Here is a 20,601-nt window from a genome sequence, read left to right on the forward strand (position 1 = left end):
CTGTTTCGTTCCGTGCGTGAGATCGGTCAACACTCCCACAGTCTCACATGCTCTGCAGATCCACAGAGACGCTTCTTTTTGGCACTTTCTGGCCAGCTTTTGCTTTCTTAAGCTGGCATTCGTTAATCCTATGCGTTTTTGCATTACCTTTTTACTTATGCCTACTTTCGCTTGACTTCGCAGCTGACTGCGCACGCAGTTGCGATATCGAGAGAATCGACGTTCAATTATTAATTCTTGAATCTAAAAGACTCAAAAAATCTTTACTATACACTCGAAGAGGAGAAAATGACTGGTCTAAACTGACTGCAAAATATATGTACACTATTAGTAATGGTTATTTAACTCATTTGCCTTATTTAAATAATCTACACATTTTAACTATTATAATTTTTAGAGATATTGTATGCAATTCATTTTTTGTCTGTATTCCTTTATTGTCTGTAATTTCTTGCTGCATTTATTTCTCATTTGCTGTATATTTTATTAATTTGATGTCATTAGGCTATGTTATATAGGCTTTTTAATATTTAAAATGCTTTGGCATTTAAGTTTGCTTTGAACTTGAAAGTAATAATAAATAAAATTAATATTAAAAATGTAATTATGTTTTGTTTGTCGCATATAGTTAACTATTTATGTGATGTGGGTAAATGGTGTGTTTCAATCTGGTCACCACCGCAAGTATATTTCAAACCTGTGGCAAGCGCTGTACCTGATAAAATTGATAAAATTGAGTGCAACTTTAGATTACTGGTAACGGACAAAAAAAAAATCCTTATGTTATTTGGAAAGTACCACATTCACAAAACAAAATTCAATATTTTTTTTTATGTACATGATTTATTTTTGTTATTAATTCTACACTGTTATATGTATAACCATGTACTACCCTGTTTAATCAATAAAATAAATAAATACAAACCCTCTATGCTATGTGTGAACAGGCCTTAAAGCATTAAATCACCCAAAAATAAAATTTTTAAATAACTATTCCAATCCCCTGACCCCTTCGTTCATCTTCAGAACAAAAATTAAGATATTTTAGATGACATCCAGGAGTTATATATATATATATATATATATATATATATATATATATATATATATATATATATATATATATATATATATTAGTGACTGCTGCTTTTGAAACAGTGTGTCATGGAGTTTTGAAACCTTTACAAATCTTTTGTTTCAAATCAGTGGTTTGAAGCACAAATCAAATTGGCAAGGTCATGTGATTTCCTTAAAGGGGGTTGTTATGTCATCACTGCTTTGAAACAAATCCAACCGAATCATGCAGGTTCATTTGGATTGCCCTCCAGTGGCAAATCACTGAAAAGTTTTTTTTACCTGATCTCAAATAAGCCTAATGAGTTCATTCAAATTCAAATTTCAGTGAACTGCTCACAGATGTCTTAATGAGAAATTTGTAAAGCAAAAAGGAATATTAGATAAACTCTTGTTCTCCTGTTTAGAAGAGCTCATAATGGAACAGACAATATAAGCACTTAAAATTGCTGAAAGAACACATATAATGCAGACACTTAATAATTAATGATATTAAGGTATATAAATGCATTTGAAGTGTGTTTGAGAGATTATTTTTAGATTTTTTGTTGCATAAAACGGTGACCAGCAGGTGTCCCTAGTAGGTTTGGAAAAAAAATGGGTCAGTTGTTTAGAAGCTTTGAAAAGCTTTATATCCAATACCTGACATGGATGAAAAGACAAAGGAGAACAAAGTTTTCTTTTTACAGTTTTGTTGTGTTCTTGGAGCTTCGTATAATTACAGTTAAGCCACTGAAGTCACAAGGAATATTTAAATTTGGATATTTAGAATATTTATTTTTTTATAGGTTCTTTTTCTGGACTTTGAACATCTTGGGACCATTGCTGCCTATGGAGGTAAAGAGAGCTCTCAGGATTAATCTAAAATATCTTAATTTGTGTTTTAAAGATTCACAAAGGTCTAATGGGATTGGAACATCATGAGGCAAGCATTTAATAATTGAATTTTTATTTTGGGTGAACTACCCCCTTACAATAAGTACAAATATCTGTCTTCACCACTTATGATAAGATTTTCGAAGACACATTTAATTTAAAAAGTATTTTGAAAAGACCAGCATTCCCAATAACATCTGCAAATCTCATAATAAAATGTTTGTAGTTGAAAGCAGGACTGTAATTACCTGTTGCACTTCAAGGACACTGAGATCTGTCTGGCCGCCACAGTAGCCGTTTGTTCACCCAGTCTCAGACCCAGCAGCTTGATTTCAGTGCCTCTCCGCCGCTCTCTGGTTTTAATGTTCTCCACCTGCTGGCTTCCCTCCTCTCCGTCATAATCAAGAGCCTCTTCATCACCTTCCTCCTCCTCTTCACCACCTTCATCACGCTCTTCCTCCTCCTCCAGCTCTTCTCCTGAGGCCATAGTGACTATACGCTCAGGAGTGTTTGCTTTCTTAGACGTGCTCTTAAAAAACGTGACCTTGAGTTGCTCATAGGGGACAAACTGTATTCCAGCTTTCTCCAGGTCAATGTCTTTTTTCAGCTGAAAAGAGCCATGAGAGAGGGATTAATAGTCAGATTTGTTTATAATACAGTTTCAAAGTAGTTCAAATAGAGATGTGTACAGTCTTAAAATGCTCATAAAAACTTCATATACAATTGGTTTATTTATTATTTGTTCTACGAAAAAAAAATATTATTATTAAAAATTATTTTATTATTAATTATAATATATAATATTAATTATAACTAATTATTATTATTAGCCCCCTGGATTATTAGCACCCTGTTGATTTTTTTTTCCCCAATTTTTGTTTAACGGAGAGAAGATTTTTTCAACACATTTCTAACCATAATAGTTTCAATAACTCATTTCTAAGAACTGATTTATTTTATCTTTGCCATGATGATAGTAAATGATATTTGACTTGATATTATTCAAGACACTTCTATACAGCTTAAAGTGACATTTAAAGGCTTAACTACGTTAATTATGTTAACTTGGCAGGTTAGGGTAATTAGGCAAGTTATTGCGTAACGATGGTTTGTTCTGTAATCGAAAAAAATAATAATTATGTCCTTAAAATGTTTTTTTTTATTAAAAACTGCTTTTATTCTAGTTGAAAAAAACAAATAAGAATTTCTCCAGAAGAAAAAATATTATCAGACAAACTGAAAAGTTTCTGAATCTGTTAAACGACATTTGGGAAATAATTAAAAAAGAAAAAAAAAATTCAAAGGGGACTTGATAAATCTGACTTCTACTCTATGTGTATATATATATATATATATATATATATATATATATATATATATATATATATATATATATATATATATATATATATATATATATATATATATATATATATATATATATACACACACACACACACACACATACATACATACATATATATAAAAAAAAAATATATATATATATATATACATATGCATATACACACATACATACATTACATACATAAACACACAGACAAGCACGCACACACACACAAACACACAAACAGTGAAAAGCACCTTTAAAGTTGTCCAAATTAAGTTCTTAGCAAAGTATATTGCTAATTCAATTAGTTTTTGATATATTTACAAAAGAAAAAAAATCTTTATGGATCATTAATACTCTAATGATTTTTGTCATAAAATTAAATTATTTTTCACTGATATATTGTATTTCTGACTACTGCCACAAATAAACCCATGCAACATACGGTTTTGTGGTCCAGGGTCCCATTTATTTAAGAGCAACAACCTTTGCTCCAGCAGATCATGTGACACACAACTAGACTAACCAGTGGATCGATAACAATGAACATTATCCCTAACGTTGTTTTAATTATTCCAAAATGAAATTTCAGAACTACCACAAGTGTGTGTTCTCAAACATCAGTCTTCCTCCTCAGAATGCAAGACATGACAGAATTTGCTTGTAGTTTGCTTGAGTTTGTTCTTGCATATATTGCTCTGAGCTACAGTACATGGCATTAAAAAAAGTGGTTTACAGTAGATTCTCTGAATCCAACTACTTTCAGTTTTTCATTCATTTATTTTCCTTCGGCTTAGTCCTTTTATTTATCATGGGTCGCCACAGTGGAATGAATGTCAACTTATCCAGCATATGTTTGCCGCAGCAGATGCTCTTCCTGCTGCAACCCAGTAATAGAAACACCCATGCACTCTCATATTCAAACACACTCATACACTACGGCCAATTGATTTTATTCAATTCACCTGTACCCCATCTTTGGACTGTGACAGAAACAGGAGCAGAGGTAACCTACGCGAACATGGGAAGAACATGCAAACTTTCTTTGCCTCTGTGAGGTGACAGGGCTAACCACTGAGCCACTGTGATGCCCCCTTTTCAGTTTTATTACTGATTATTTTGACCATTTTCTTAGAAAGTGGTATTTTTCTCTATTTAACACAGGAAGCTGACACTTTTATTTATTTTTGTATGCTTTTTTTTAAAACACAGTGCACACCAAACAAGCAGAAAGAGTTCTCTGAGAATATGCATCTCTGTCCATTTCCAAATCGCCTTTGGTGTAGGTTGACTGAAATATTAACCCAAAACAAACTCAAGTACAGTGGTCAAGATAGCTTAAACATGCTGGAATAAAAAAAAACACTAACAAATGAAAAAAACATTATCAATTTGTCAACACACATACATGCAAATTCTCACAACAAATGCAAATCCTGAAAAGTAAACACAGCTGCTTCCTGTTTTAAGTCAGTGTTATCAGACATCAGAGTTTTTTGTTTATTTTAATGTTTTGATCATATAGTTCCTTGTTGCTTGTATATTTTCAGCCCCTAATAATCTGACAAAATACACAATTCGTTTTAAATGAAATGTAATTTGAATGCCATGTTAGCAGGAGCTACTCTCAGAACTAAACAGGAAGCCCTGGTCATCACATTTGGGGTCATCTACACATTTTAGTTGTGGTCTGCGCCATTTATAGTGCATTTCTATATTTGTAGGTGTTGTGAGAATTTGTTTGTGTTGTCAAGCTGATGATGATGTTGTTTTCTCACTATGCTAGTGTTTTTCTATTTTCACGTGCACGTTTAAGCTAAGCAACAAAATCATGAACTAGAAACAGGACATAATATCCCGTTGCAATAGTAAAAAGCTCAGAATACTCAATACCAATTTTTCTCATCTTTATAGTCTCAATGATGCCCATTACAGTTACTGTAAGTTCAGGTGTCTCTTTGCAACAGATCTTCATTTGTGTGTGTGATTATAGAATTTGTTATGCTGCTTTGACTCCTTTACATATTTTATAAGCCTGTCATGAGCACTGAACCAATGAAATGTCTACATATTCATGTACATAAAACAAACATGTTTATTCCTACACAGCATTGCTTTTGATGTTCGGTCTTATATCTTTAGTCTCATCTCATTTTTGTCCGCTTATTCCGGGCCGGGTCAGCAGTATTAGGAGAGAACTCCAGACTTCCTTCTCCCCAGACATTTCCTCCAGCTTTCGGGGGGGATTTTGAGGCATTCCCAGGCCAGCCGAGAGACATACTGTAGTCACTCCAGCATGTCCTGGGTCTTCCACGAGGCCTCTTGCCGGTGGGAGATGCCTAGAATACCTCCCTATAGGTGTCCAGGAGCCACCTCAGCTGACTTCTCTCGATGTGGAGGAGCAGTGGCTCTACTCCAAGCTCCTCCTGAGTGACAGAGCTCCTCACACTATCTATAAGGGTGCGCACTGACACCCTGCGAAGGAAACTCATTTCCGCTGCTTGTATGCGAGATCTTTTTTTCGGTCATGACCCAAAGCTCACAACCGTAGGTGAGAGTAGAAACGTAGATTGACCGATAAATCGAGAGCTTTGCCTTTCAGCTCAGCTCCTTCTTTACCACAATGGCCTGGTACATCGACCGCATTACTGCTGCACTAATTCACCTGTCAATCACACATTCCATCCTTCCCTCACTCGTGAACAAAACCCCAAGATACTTGAACTCCTCCACCTGGGTTAACAGCAACCTGCAGATGGCAAACCACCTTTATCCGGTGGAGCACCATGGCCTCAGTCTTGGAGGTACCGATTTCCTATCCCAGCCGCAGCACATTCAGCAGTAAACCACCCTAGTGCATGCTGAAGGTCCATGTTTGATGAAGCCAACAATACAACATCATCTGCGAATAACAGAGATGAAATTTCGTGGTCCCTGAACCAGACCCTCTCCAGCCCAAGGCCTTATACCTTTAGTTTTGGTCTTAAACGTCACAGTGTGAACCCTTAGTGAACTGGACCAATAGAAGCAATAGGACTAAACTACAAATGAGAACACATCTTTATTGACCATATATTTGTCACATGCCACTGTATTGTATGATTTAAAGGGATAGTTTACCCAAAAATGAAAACTCTGTCATCCTTTACTGTCCCTTCACTCATTCCATACCAGTTTGTTTGTTTTTTCTTCTCTTAAACAAAATAAAGATATTTTGAAGAATGTTGGAAATCTGTAGCCATTGACTTCTATAGTATTTGCTTATCCTACTATGGACAAAAACAATTACAGGTTTCTTCAAAATAACTTCTTTTGTGTTCAACAGATATAAGAAACTCATAAATGTTTATAACACTTGAGGGTGAGTAAACAGTTAATATATATATATATATTTTTTTGATTTCTCAACTTTGATTGAAAACATAACAAATCTTCATCGAATATGAAATATTTTATAAAGCAGCTCTAAAATATTAAGTGTCATTATTTAGCTTGGTTCAGTAATGGGTAGCACGTTCGCCTCACAGCAAGAAGGTTGCTGGTTCGATCCTCGGCTCAGTTGGCATTTCTGTGTGGAGTTTGCATGTTCCCGTGGGTTTCCACCGGGTTCTCAAGTTTCCCCCACAGTCCAAAGACATGCGGTACCGGTGAATTGGGTAGGCTAAAATTGTGTATGTGTGGATGTTTCCCAGAGATGGGTTGTGGCTGGAAGGGCATCTGCTCCGTAAAAACTTGCTGGATAAGTTGGTGGTTCATTCCGCTGTGGCAAGCCCAGATTAATAAAGGGACTAAGCCGACAAGAAAATGAATGAATATACATATAGTTCTTGGTTAATCTGAGTTTGTTTACTGACCATCTGATGAATTACAAATTATTTAACATTTGAATACAAGCTAAATAAATGGCTAAAACCAAACAAGTTTGTGTTTACGTGCAATTCATTTCTCTTGCTTTTTATAATATTCTTATCAATTGTCTTATATCTTTAGTGTATTAAACTTTACTGATATTTTATTCGTAATAATGTGTTTTTGATCTTAGGCTGCCTTTTTTTAAATCTGGCAGGGGGCAATAGATGAAAATTAGCCCTTGTGGCTAACTCTGGCTTTGATTAATGAAGACTGTCTGTGTTAAATAAAACAAAACAAATGAAACATATTTTTACAACTGGAGCATCCTCATTGGCTGCCTAACATTCTCACCTGCCTGGCTCCCTCAGTGAAGAGTTTCTCCATACTGCGGTCCAGCCAGCGCAAGTACGGCCTGAAAAGCAGCTCAACTCTTCCCATCAGCTGATTGGTGGCATGTTTAGCCCTCAGCCATTCCTCTGAGGCTTTCTGAACATGTCTGCTTACACAAAACATAAAATAATTACAGCTGCTGATTTCAGTCTACATTTGCATATGCAAAAAAACTGCAACGGGGCTTCACACCTTCCCATTAGTGACGGTAAGTCCTGGTCCTCAGGGACATCCACAGTGAAAGCCTGTAATACATTAGCTTTCATTAACAACAACATAGCTTACATTTAATATAAAATCAGAAAAATGCCAAACATCCAGACCTCTTGAGGGTAACTCTCGGGAAAGCTGACCATGATGTCCACTTCATTGAGGTCAAAAGGCTACAAAACAGAAAAAACTGAATCAATTAAAAAAAAATGGCCAGCACAGAGTCCTGATCTAATACTACAATCTTTGGAATATATATAAATATAGCAGGTGAAATAAGTATTTTCTCAGATTAATAAAGCGACTAAGCTGAAAAGAAAACAAATGAATGAAATAAGTATGAACCTGTCATGATTTTATGCTAAACATATTCCTAAATGAGTTGTTCAGATTTTGTTAAAAACCCAAACAACCTTAAACAAAAAAATGTAAAATTTCTGTTTTTTTTTTTTTTGTTAGAACAATGGAATGACACACAGAGAATGTAATAAACTACTGAAATATATTTAATACCTTGTATAAAGGCTTTTTTAATTGTAGCTTCAAGAAGCCTCTTGTATTGAGAATGAGAATTTTACCTTTACTTGAACAGAGTCTAAAAATCATGAATGATTTGTGGGTCTCTTCTATAAACTCTGATATTTAGTTCTTTTTCTATTTAGATCAGGTGATTGGCTGGGCCATTCTAGCAGCTTTATTTTCTTTACTGTGTTTGGGTTCATTGTCTTCATGTCCACCCTAGTTTTTCCTTCATCATTCTGATAATGTAGGTGTTAGGACTGAAGCAGCTATTGTAATTTACACTGACGAGGGGCAAGGTTGCTGAATAACTACAGAGAGATTTCAGCTGCTGTCTGGGCTTTCCATGCCTTTTCACACCTCCCTTTCTTTGTGTTCAATACAAAATTATTCATTCCCCAGGGATCTCCAGAAGAAGATCTGTTATTAAAAAGTATACTGGAACAAAGGACAAAGTAATGTAAAAATAAGTTAATTATTGACATTATCAGTAAAGCTTTAGGCTTTATCAGTATATGGTGATATATGATGATACCATACCTTAAAACAGCATGTCAGCTATATGATTTTGCAACATGGAGATATCAGCTATATTTGTGACATACATGTTGTTAGTCTATTTTATGATGCATAATAGGCCATATGTTCAGCTGAAAGTTAAAGTAGTGAGATTTTTATGTTATGAAGGTTTTCATTTAAATAAAATATTCTTATCATTTCATTTTTTTTCAACAAATAATTCTGAAAATGTAGAAAAACTGATTTCATCATTGATAATAATTAGAAACGTTTCTTGAGGTGCAAGTCAGAATGTTGAAATGCTGCATGTTGAAATCTAAAGGATTGTGTGCCGAAAAAAATTACATTTACAAAATATACTAAAATAGAACATAGTATAGTGAATTTTATAATAGCATTTTATTAATAGCATTACTCTATTAATATTTCATAGTACTGTATTTTGTTTTTATCAAATTAACAAAACTTTAGTAAACAAAAGGGTCTTCTTTCAAAAACATTAACAAGAAACTTATCAACCCTAAAACCAAAAGCATGGGAATTTTACAAGGACTTTAAAATGATTAGGCTAAATAAGCATCTACATTGTTTAAAAACTTTACTAAAGTCCATCCAGATTTGAGTAACATCCAATAACTTTAAATAAGTTTTGCAAACTACCATAATACAAATGTAATCCCTTCTTGATCTTCTTTTATTTTGTTTTGTACAATTAGCTGAATGATACAATATTAAGTACTGGCAAACACTTCAGTGCTCCTTAATTCCATTCCATTAATCCTATCCAGAACTTTGGCACATGATTGCTTATCACTGTAACTGGTTTGAAAAAAAAAAGTCAATAAGAAAAGAAAATTGTTTTGATTTCCATTACCTGACTAGCTAAATAACTAATATACTAAATTGTCAATAACTGATACAATAGAATATGGAAATGTTTTTATTGTACCTTTTAGCCACACTGCAAAAAGATTTATTCTTCACTTTTTTGTCTTGTTTTCCAGTGCAAATGTCTAAAGAAACATTTACTTGAAAAGCAAATTTACATAATAAAATGTAGATGTAGTTTATGATTAAAACAAAAAGAAATAGTGGCCATTTAGTTCAGAGAAATCAACCTGATTTAAACTAATATTTCTTTCATATTGTATTTTGTATTTGACACAACATTTGTTCTTGTTTTAAGCATAAACACACCTAATTTTGTTCAGTTTCTCAGGAGAGAAGGAAAGAGTTTGAGTTTATTTCCATATCAGCTTCTCTTATGGCAAAAAAAAAAAAAACAATTATAAGGTTTACCACATTTTATAAATATCACTTTTTCTATAATTATCAAAGTGTTTTAACGATTAAAAGTCATCAACAACAATAAATAATACATAAAATAGTAATAATAATAATAATAATAATAATAATATAAGATAAGATAAATAAAATCTAAAACTGTTTTTTTTTACTTTTGATTCAAAAAATTTTACAATTTTGGAAGGATTCACATTTAAAAATATTTTATTTAAAGTCTTTCCAGATAAAAATTGTTTGTTGTCTAATAACTTTAAAATAGGCCATTCCACAAAGTACATGTATAACAGTTTAGTTTTTGTTGCAATATTGACAAGTTTCTCAGAAAACAAGACATGTTAATGACTTAAGTACATTTTAATGGTAAAATATAGAAGATATTCTTTTGTTTTTCAATCGTTGCATTTCAAATGTAACTTTCAAACTCTATGCTCTCATTTAAGACATTTAAGGCATTATATATGGAAGGGTGAATTAAGACCTTTTTAAGAACCTTGAAGAAATTTATTTAAATTAATGAAGCCTAATTTACTAATGTTTGTGGAAGTGAGTTTACTAATATTTGTGTTAAAACTCTACAAGGTCTTAACTCATTTTGCATATGTGATGATCCTATCATCATCTCTGCCTGTTTGTGACTAAAGCTGTTTTCACATGCCATGATTATCAAAATTTTGAGATAACAGCATGTGACCCTTAACTTGGAGCTATTTGTGTAGTAAGATGTGCAATTATGCTTTTCAATGGCAGCACTATTAATGCAGGTCAAAGGGTATTTTAACGTGTCTTAATATTGTGTTGGACGCCCGTACAACAAGTTTAAATGAATTTTCATTTTAGAACAATTTTGCAATGACTTCAGTAAGATACACTTCAATAAGCTCTGTTCTGATTGGTCATCTGACCAGGTCTTTTTTGATTGACCTTTCCATATTTATAAAACGTTTTCACAGTGCATAATGACTCGGCTAAATTGGGGAGTATAGAGCGTAAATAAAGCCCTTTAAATTAAGGCTAAACGATACTGGAAAAATCTAACACTGAGATATTTTTTTCTCTGCGATTATAAATTGCAGTATGAATATCATTTCACCAGATGGCTTAAATAGCATTTGCAAAGTCATTTATTTAGATTGACTGGGATAGTTTTGTAGGAAAATCATGTATAGGCTTATATATTATTTTATATACATATAATTTATTATATGCATATACTTAAAAAACTACAGACATAAAAATGAAAGATTAAAGTGAAATAACCAACGCTTTATGGTTTTCTGGGGAGTCTAATGGTATTCAGGTAGATATATTGTACAATTAAATGTAAAACACTGCATTATTCTGTATTAAAATTACAATTGCAGGGTTCAGCGCTAAAGATTTTTTCTACTGGCCAGATTAAGCCAGCGGTTCAGACTTTTACTTGCCCTGCCAATATTTTCACTGGCCCCACCCAAAAAAAAGAAGGAAAAGTTAATAGCTATTTCTCAGCCACATGTTTTAAATAATGTGTCAAAAATATGTTTGAATGTAGAATTTAAATTTTTTTTAATGTTAATAAATGTATAATGAGCAAATTGTTTTGTTGTACCCACATAAATGTCTGCTGACAAAACATTCTTTTAGCCTCATAATTTTATGTTGCCGTCACTTTACTGTACTGGTTTTGATCAGGTTACAAATAAAATCGACATGCTCACAGCATCCAATCAGATTTGAGAACCTGAAAAGCAATAAGGTGTTTATGACATCATAGAGAAGGTAGCATTTAAAGGCTTAAAAGCACAAACTGTTTCTAGATTCTAAGCCTGTATAATATGACTATTGACAAATAGTCGCAGGCAAATTAAACTTTTGTGAGAGTAATGATTCTGTCTACTGTCCCGAGCTACTTGCACGCTAGCCCCAGGCCATCAGGCAGTCCTTATTGTTGAGCACTAAATTTGTACAGCCCTACTCTGAAGCAAATAAAACTCACATATTTTGGAGATTAGCTCTAAAAATAATTATCAATTATTGTCATGTTTTGGTGTGTATTAATGAGTTCAACTGCATTAATTGGACCTAAAGGCATTGAAAAGTTAAAAACAAGCAGAATAAAGACAAATTCAATTCAGTTTGTGAAAATATTACACATCTTTTCCTGCTAAGCCCTCCTCTTTACAGTATGATTCTGCAGCTTACACACATTTTACTGTGGTTTAGACAGCATAAATAAGCAGAACAATGTATTCAGTATTAGATTATACAGCAATTCATGCTGTTGTTTATATCCAAGTATATCCATATTCCAGGTTTAACAACATTGCTGACCGTTAATGTTAGCAAAACTGCTAGAGTACAAGACAATGGTCTCAAACTCAATTCCTGGAGGGCCACAGCTCTGCAGATTTTAGCTCCAACCACCTCCAACTCACACCTGATTAATAGTCTGATTAATCACACCTGATTAATAGTATTGAAAACCTTAATTAATTGAATCCGCTGTGTTGGAGCAAAACTGTACAGAACTCCAGCCCTCCAGAAATCGAGTTTGATACCCATTGTATAAGGCAATTTTCAAAAACCCATATGACCTGATTTCCAAATGACTGCAAAATTAGTTCTGCACTTAATAGAAATGATTGGTCATTATGGAATTCATTATTCTTTCATTTAATCGGTAGAATCACCCATGTTTTCCAATCCTCTTGGAAAAACTTGTTTAGTTTAGTTAAAACTTGTTTAGTAAATCAGTGTTTACCCAGTCAGGATCGGTGGCTTCAACTGTGACTCTGTAGTAAGTGAGCTGTCCATCTTCTCGCTCCTGGATGATGAGCTTGTCTTTGGGGAATCTCTTCATCAGCTGAGCGATCTCCGTTTCTCGCAGCTGCTTGCAGACTTCTTCTGTGAGCTCAGCCAGTTTGACCTGCTCGTGACTTTTAGCGGGACGCATAGCTGGAGCGTTAGGCCTGAAGCTGCTCCTCTCTTTCGGACCTTGATGTTTGTCCTCCACCGGCGGAAACTCTTGTGGATGCAAAAAACGACATCGATCCTCCATAGCACAAAACCCTGAGAGGAAGTAGCGACATGGTCTTCTGGCTCTCTGTTGCCTCACAGGAGCAGGTTTATGGTTAGATGGAGGTGGAAGATCTTCTGTAGTGGGTTGGCTGTTTTCACTTAGCTGTTGCTGTGGCTCTTTTGCTTCTTTCTCCTTATGAGATGTAGCATTTTCTCCATCTTTTGGTGCACCTGAAGCTCTCTGATGAAGAAAGTGGCACCTTTTTCCATAATAGCATCGCCTGCCCTGAGAGTAGAAGCGACACAGTTGCTGCGCCCGTTCAGCCTTTTGGGAAACATCTTTGCTGCTTATCTCAGTATCACGGCCTGAGTTTTCCTTTTTAGTCTCAACTGACACTGGTGAAGTTGTTGGTTCATCCTTAGGATCTAGTGACTGTAAAAGATAAAACATATATTGTGTCTTAGCATATCATTAACTGTAAATGCAGCACAGTTTTAATGGGAGATGCAGAATTGTTTTTGAGATCGTAGCTATGAATTAACGAAAGAGGCTTTTGGATCTTAAAACCGCATTCCCACAATAATGAGCAATTAACTTTACATAATTATGGGTAACTAAAGTTCAACCGGCCACTGAAGCAAGCGAGTTGAAGCACAAAACACTTACAGTGCTTAATTGTAATATTGTATAACATTTTTAAGCAGCAATGCGTAACTGTAAACCTCTAATGAGGGGTAAAACGTGCTCTGCATTTAACTGCAATGAATAGAGCATTGGGAAGCACTAATAATCTGCTGGAAATATTTGCTTAAAACCTGATTCATCTGGATGGCATTACACCATAGAGCACCACAGGTTTCCCTGCTTTGTATTTATCCTTAACACACATTAAACCACCGAACATGCATTTATATAACCCCTCAGAGTGAACCTTGAACCCATGGAGTTCATGCGATAAGTGACTAGAAGACTGAATCATTTAAGTTAACCATGGTGTTTTACTGACCTGGATCATTATACTGATTTGGTGGAAAGTGCAGTCATACTCTGTACCATTATTCAGCTAATTTACACAGACAAAAGCCAACAATTTCAGAAGGAAATGAGGATATTTGTGTTATTTTGCATGCGCTCAAGTTGAAAAAAACTAAGCTTTGATTTAAAGTTCTGTGTGAGTGGCTATTTAAGCATCGATACACTGTTGACAATAGACAATTTAAAATATTTTAGCCCGAGCATTTGTCTAAACTTTTAGGATAGCACATTGAAAGCTGCTCTCTGAATTTTGCCAGAAATACGAACATTTTAAAACAAACCCAATTTATTTTGTGTAAAGACAAAAGAACACTGCGCACGTAATGCACATGAAGTTGAGTTGGCCGTACGAATTCTAGGTGTTGAACTCACCAAATCAATTGAATGCAGCACAAAAAGACTTTGACAACAGATTTGAATATTGATTTTTTTTTAACAAATAATTCTGATGGTTTGTGGCTAAATGCAATTGATGGGATGAGTTTATGAACAACTGCTAAATGTTTTAAATGATACCGAGTCAATTTATATTGCAATTAAATTTTTTTTTGTGAATTTAAATGCTTGTGCAAATTTAATTCAAAAAGAAGCATGCTATAAATGCTTCTAGTTTACCTTTTTAAAAAAGAATATTAAAATCTACAGAATAAAATCTACATATTGAAGATGTGAATTTCAAAGGTCTCTAAATTATCATGTTTATTATCAAAAAAATTAAGTTTTCACCAAAATACGAAAACAGTTTCTGAGTTTTTTTTTTGTGTGTGTGTAGGCTTGTATTTTACAGTACTTAAGAAATACTCACAACTGTATCTGTCAGTATTTTCAAACTATTATGTTTAATTTACCAAACTTACTCTTGTGCAAATTTCACATCTGTCACATCCATAACGACACTATTACCTTATAAATGAAGAAATGTAAAATCATCATGTTTGTTCTATAGAGAGACAACTCTTATCATTTGGATTAGCATTGCTTCTTTTGAGTTGTGAAGTTTAATTCACAGAATTTCTACCAAGTATGTTGTTTACTGTAAACTCAACTTTTTTTTGTCACATCCATACACATTTTTATTTTTCTTATTTAAAATACAAAACATATTTACAGATTGATATTTTTCTGATCCCATAACTCTATGGTCAGTTTGTTTTGGGAAATATAAAGAAACATTTCAATATAATGTTAACATATACATTCTATGTGAATTTATGTTTTGAGTTTTTACTACAAATGTCACATCATTATGCTGGAATTGCTTATTTAAATTTTACATTAAGAAGATAAAGGTTCCACGGTAAATACATTTTAAACATGTAGTTTATTTACAAAAAAAAAAAAACTACAGAGAAAGAAAATGATTTAAGTTTTAATGCTAGGGCCCCCAAATCACTAAGTCTGCCCCTGCCTACTAAATATTATAAGACCTTAGTATTAAGCTCAATTTTCTCACTGCATAATACAACATAGGTCATGAAAGAATGATGCATCAATAGAGTATGATAAAAACGTAAAACAGACCTTTAAAAGTTTCCTTCATTTTCTTACAATATGCTAAAATGTGTAAGTGTTCCAAATATATTTTGTGACTGTTGTTGTATATGTCAGTCTTTACAGGGTCAGAGGTAGTTATGTTTTAGATTACATTTAATTGAATAACTTTTATACAAGTCTGGGCTACCATAAACCTTAAGGCAGTCTTGCAGTCACGCGCTTTTGTCCAGCAGGTGGTGTTTCGAGTGTTTCGAAAGTGAAACATATTGCAAAACAATTCTTTCAGAGTTTTAAAGCATACATTTTCCTTTCAATGTGTTCCCGTTTATACTACTTAACATTTTTATTAACTGTCTTAAGCATCCCGTGTTTCTAACGCAGATCGAAATGAACGCATTCAAACAATTCATCTAAAAGATTCGATTCACAACTCACTGAAGAATCGAACATCGCAATACGCAATTTGGGATCAGGAAGTGCTGTTAAACTTGAAATGTAACTGTTTAAAACACTGTGTAGTTTTGGATTAGTCGTGCTGGTGCTTGTATGAATTGCCACTAACAATGTTCTGAATTGTAACATATCAAAACCACTGGTGGATGTTGTTTAACTGAGGTTAGCCACTAACCTGCGCCACACCCGCACTTTCTGACTCCATTAGATCGACAAACACCCTGTAGTCAATGTAAACTGTCCAATACTTCAATGCTTATAGCTGTTGCTGTCTGTCAATGACTACGTTTACCTTTGCGTTAGCATAACATACCAGTTTCTAAGATTGGAAGGTGTGTGTTACATGAAAAAGCGAATTTAAACGTCGTCTTCCTCCAGGGGTCGTCATAACGGCTCAAAAAGCACAATCCTCTGTAGAAAAGCATTAAAATAGCAATACATTTTTTGTATTGGCTGAGAAATTAGCGAACTTAAAACGGTAATCATTCGAATTTATCAATTAGTACCAAACGTACTACATAATTAAATGCCAACTCTGCAACCGTAATTCATACTAAGCGATTGTCAAAGTAAATTTTCCACGTAATCACAAGCTAGTCTAATTGGTTGGTGCTGACCAGCGCTGAGGAAAGTAACACAATCCACGTGACACCTCCATCAAAACACTTCTGTACCCTACTGGAAAAGCTGCGTTGCTCTTTCAGGCTGTGTGGTTGGTGCTGTGGATGTCAAAAGGGGTCTTACATCACACAAAATCGATAGAGGACGCAACGACAAGGACGCCTGGCTCTCCTTTGTTTTGCAGGATCAGTAGAGGATGAATGTGGGCGGATGCGGCTCTGTACCAGACTGCTGTCATTCGAATGCTGCTGTGTGGGTCTGATGCGTGACCATCCACATTGCTGTCTTTCTCTAAAATGTGAACTGTGCAAATCTCTCTCTTTCGGTACGCCTGCAGCTCTCTGATGAAGAACGCGGCACTTTTCCCTGTAATAGCATCATCATCGCCTGCTCTAGAAACGGCACGATTTCTGCACCTGCCTGGCCTCATAATTAAATAACTTGCTGTAAGTGAAAAAATTCCGATACACACCGAATTAAAAATACCTAGCGAAGAATTTGATATTTCGACCAATCATAACTGACCAATTAGAATCTGCTTATGGGCTAAAGCCACGCCCTCTTCATACATTCTTTACGTTGCTTGCCGTTCTATTTGCTTTTATTTCTCCATGTTTTGAATTAAACGTCATCGACGCCCTCTCGCGTCACGGAGTGCAATGATAATCTAGTCAAGCTCAAATACAGAGTATATTAATATCCAAACTGACCTAAGCACATTTTTGTCTATCTAAAATGCTAACAAATTTGTTTAACATCTTTTTTAAAAAACATATACATCCAAATGCTCCCCTCAAACATTTAAATAATTAACAAACTGAACTAGCATATAAATATTTCAGAGCTGGTCATAGATATCTTAGCAAGGCACCCAGGTCGCATCAAACATCTAGCAGAGAGACTGTTTTATTTTTTTTATGACAGAAATATAGTCAAACAATAACTGAAAATGACACTAGCACACATTTTTCAGACAATTTGGGACTTTGGGACGAAAGACTCTGTTTTGCAGCCTATTTGGGACTACGTGCGACTCAACCACTCAGAGACCCTCCGGTCTCCTCTCTTTCCAGTGGTTCTTACCGTATCGTCATATTTTGTTCTTGTCCTGCCCTACCTTTCTTGTGATATCTTGGGAAGGAAGTGGCCAGCCATTTACCGCTACAAAATCCAACCTGACAAGCTGCCAACAACTGCAATGCTCCTTCACTGCAGTGGAGTGACTCTTTACAACCACATCCTTCTGGTGATTCCAGCAGCAGTCGCACAGTGGATGTGGAGACCTCCGATTCCCCTTCCCGAACAAGCACCTACTTTACTAGAACTGGTTGGTGGAGTAACTGGAAACCTTCTTCTTTTTGACTTGCAGTATTTCATCTGGCACTTCTTGCACCATAAGATTCGCTGGCTGTATGTGACTTTCCATGCCATCCATCATAATTATTCTGCCCCCTTTGCTCTGGCCACACAGTGCCTTGGAGGATGGGAGTTGGTGACGGTGGGCTTCTGGACCACCCTCAATCCTGTCCTGCTGAGGTGTCATCTGCTCACCACCTGGATGTTCATGGTGGTCCACGTGTACGTGTCTGTGGAAGACCACTGTGGATACGATTTCCCTTGGTCCACATCTCGTCTGATCCCATTTGGTGTTTATGGAGGTCCGAGCAAGCATGATGTGCACCATCAGAAGCCTAATACTAACTTTGCACCTCATTTTAGTCACTGGGATAAAATGTTTGGCACTCATGCTGATTTTAGATTTTCTAAACCTCGGGAATGATGAATGTAAAAATGTGTAATTGGATTTTAAAATGGCCATTTGTTTGCTTCAGGCAGAAAATCAAAACAACTTTTGGCTATTTATTTGTTGAGAGAGAGTAGAAGTATGATTTAAGCACAAAAAACTACAGCGATACATTTTAGAGATTATAGCTCAGGCTAATTTGCATATCAGGGTATTATATAGGCTTTTCTTAAAAATGGGTGTATTATTGTAAGTGAAATTAAAAGTATAAGTGTAAGTGAGTGGTAAATTGTGAAAATGATAAATGTAATTATTGTAAATCAGGCTTTCACCATTGACATAGAAGAATGTTCTTTTAATTTTATCTTGTACACTTTAGTTTTTTTGCTACCTTAAATGTTTAAGTTAAATTAAATAAATTTTATACGTCGACTACTTAAGTGCTTATAAGCTTAAATCAATTAAACTGAAATAAACCTTAAGCTACAATTTATATGATTAACCTTATAAACCTAATAAACTTAAATAAAGTCAATAATTTAAAATGTTTAAACATGTTGACATGCCTTTTTGAATGTTTACAGTGTATTTGAAGCTAAAAGCACTTTACAATTTTTTTTTCTTGAACCCAGGTAGTTTTACAGCAATCAGTCATATTTAACGTAACAACTTGCAATAAATTTCTAGAAAAAAACACATTTTACAGATATGTGAACACTTGTATTATGCATGATTTATTTAGATTACTATGAATGAATGTTATTATAAAAGAGTCGTGTTAGTGTTATTTTAGATTTTAAGCTGAGAGCACTTTAAAAGAAAACTTGTTACTCCTGAGTTTACAATAATCAGTTGTAATGTTTAATCTAATAAAAACTACACAAATAGACATATTTACAATTTTACCATATATTTATACTATACATCTGGGTATTTTGCAGATATTTAAACACTAGTTTTATGTATGATGAATTTATAACATTTGCAAAACTTTAAAATTCTACATTCTATCCACATAAAAAACAGAGATGTGTATATGTAGTTGAAAACATACTGTACATTTAGTTATATAAAGTTACATACATATTTATAAATAAAGTTACATTCATGTTAAGATTAAGGTCTGTATAACTGGATGTTTAGTAGTAAATGAAATATTGTTGGAATGTTATTAATGAAAATTAATTATTCAGTGTGTTACTTGTTGTTTTTAAAATCTATTATATCTATCTATCTATCTATCTATCTATCTATCTATCTATCTATCTATCTATCTATCTATCTATCTATCTATCTATCTATCTATCTATCTATCTATCTATCTATCTATCTATCTATCTATCTATCTATCTATCTATCTATCTATCTATCTATCTATCTATCTATCTATCTATCTATCTATAAACTGTTTTAATCTATCTATCTATCTATCTATCTATCTATCTATCTATCTATCTATCTATCTATCTATCTATCTATCTATCTATCTATCTATCTATCTATCTATCTATCTATCTATCTATCTATCTATCTATCTATCTATCTATCTATCTATCTATCTATCTATCTATCTATCTATCTATCTATCTATCTATCTATCTATCTATCTAAAGTTATTGTGGATTCCCTTGTTACTGCCACAGAAAAAGAAAATATTTATGGCTTTTTATTTTGTGTTTTTACTCACAGTCTTTATGGTTTCCTTTAAACTCATAATTGCAAGTAAAGAATTTGAGAAAGCCTGAAATGTGAAATTGTGAAAAATAAAGACAATTCTGATGAAAGGGAGTTGCAAAATGTAGAAGTATATTTTCAAATTGTATTCAGTTCCTTTTTTATTTCATTATTTTTATATTATTCACTGGAATAAACAAGAATTTATTCGTTATGAATCTACAATATGAAATGCAATAATAAACCATTTTAAAAGTTTAAATAATATAGGCTATTTACAAATTCAAAAAGGTGTAAAGGAACATGTATATTAAAAAAATAATATACAATTAAATTATTTTCTGTTCCACTCACATGATACAATGTCAAACCATGCATGGTAAATCTAACAACAAATGTACACAAGAAGAAAATGTATTTTAAAAAATTCCACTTGATGCGGTTTATTTAAGGAAAGTATATTTGCATATATGTTCAAACTCAAAATAG

General features: G+C 33.9%; 2 protein-coding genes across 4 annotated transcripts in view; one reads left to right on the forward strand and one right to left on the reverse strand.

Moving 5' to 3' along the window:
* si:dkey-24l11.2 overlaps positions 1-17,210 on the reverse strand; it is a 31,610-nt gene extending 14,400 nt beyond the window's left edge. The window contains exons 1-6 of one of the 3 annotated variants that reach the window (XM_087291362.1): positions 16,818-17,210; positions 12,834-13,523; positions 7,864-7,923; positions 7,733-7,785; positions 7,502-7,646; positions 2,199-2,557 (exon numbers count right to left, since the gene is read on the reverse strand). In XM_087291362.1, the coding sequence (XP_087147488.1) occupies positions 2,199-2,557; positions 7,502-7,646; positions 7,733-7,785; positions 7,864-7,923; positions 12,834-13,130 (914 nt within the window). In that variant the 5' untranslated portion in view covers positions 13,131-13,523; positions 16,818-17,210. 3 annotated transcript variants of the gene reach the window in all.
* A 431-nt stretch (positions 17,211-17,641) lies between these two features.
* Positions 17,642-18,474, forward strand: ch25hl1.2 (cholesterol 25-hydroxylase like 1, tandem duplicate 2). The gene is given in 1 exon segment (NM_001082924.1): positions 17,642-18,474. A coding segment is annotated over 1 exon segment (831 nt). The 5' UTR covers positions 17,642-17,643.
* Positions 18,475-20,601: the final 2,127 nt, after the last annotated feature.

This window comes from Danio rerio, chromosome 18 (assembly GCF_052040795.2).
Source record: "Danio rerio strain M-AB ecotype USA chromosome 18, GRCz13ab, whole genome shotgun sequence".
NCBI classification, from domain to species: Eukaryota; Metazoa; Chordata; class Actinopteri; order Cypriniformes; family Danionidae; genus Danio; species Danio rerio.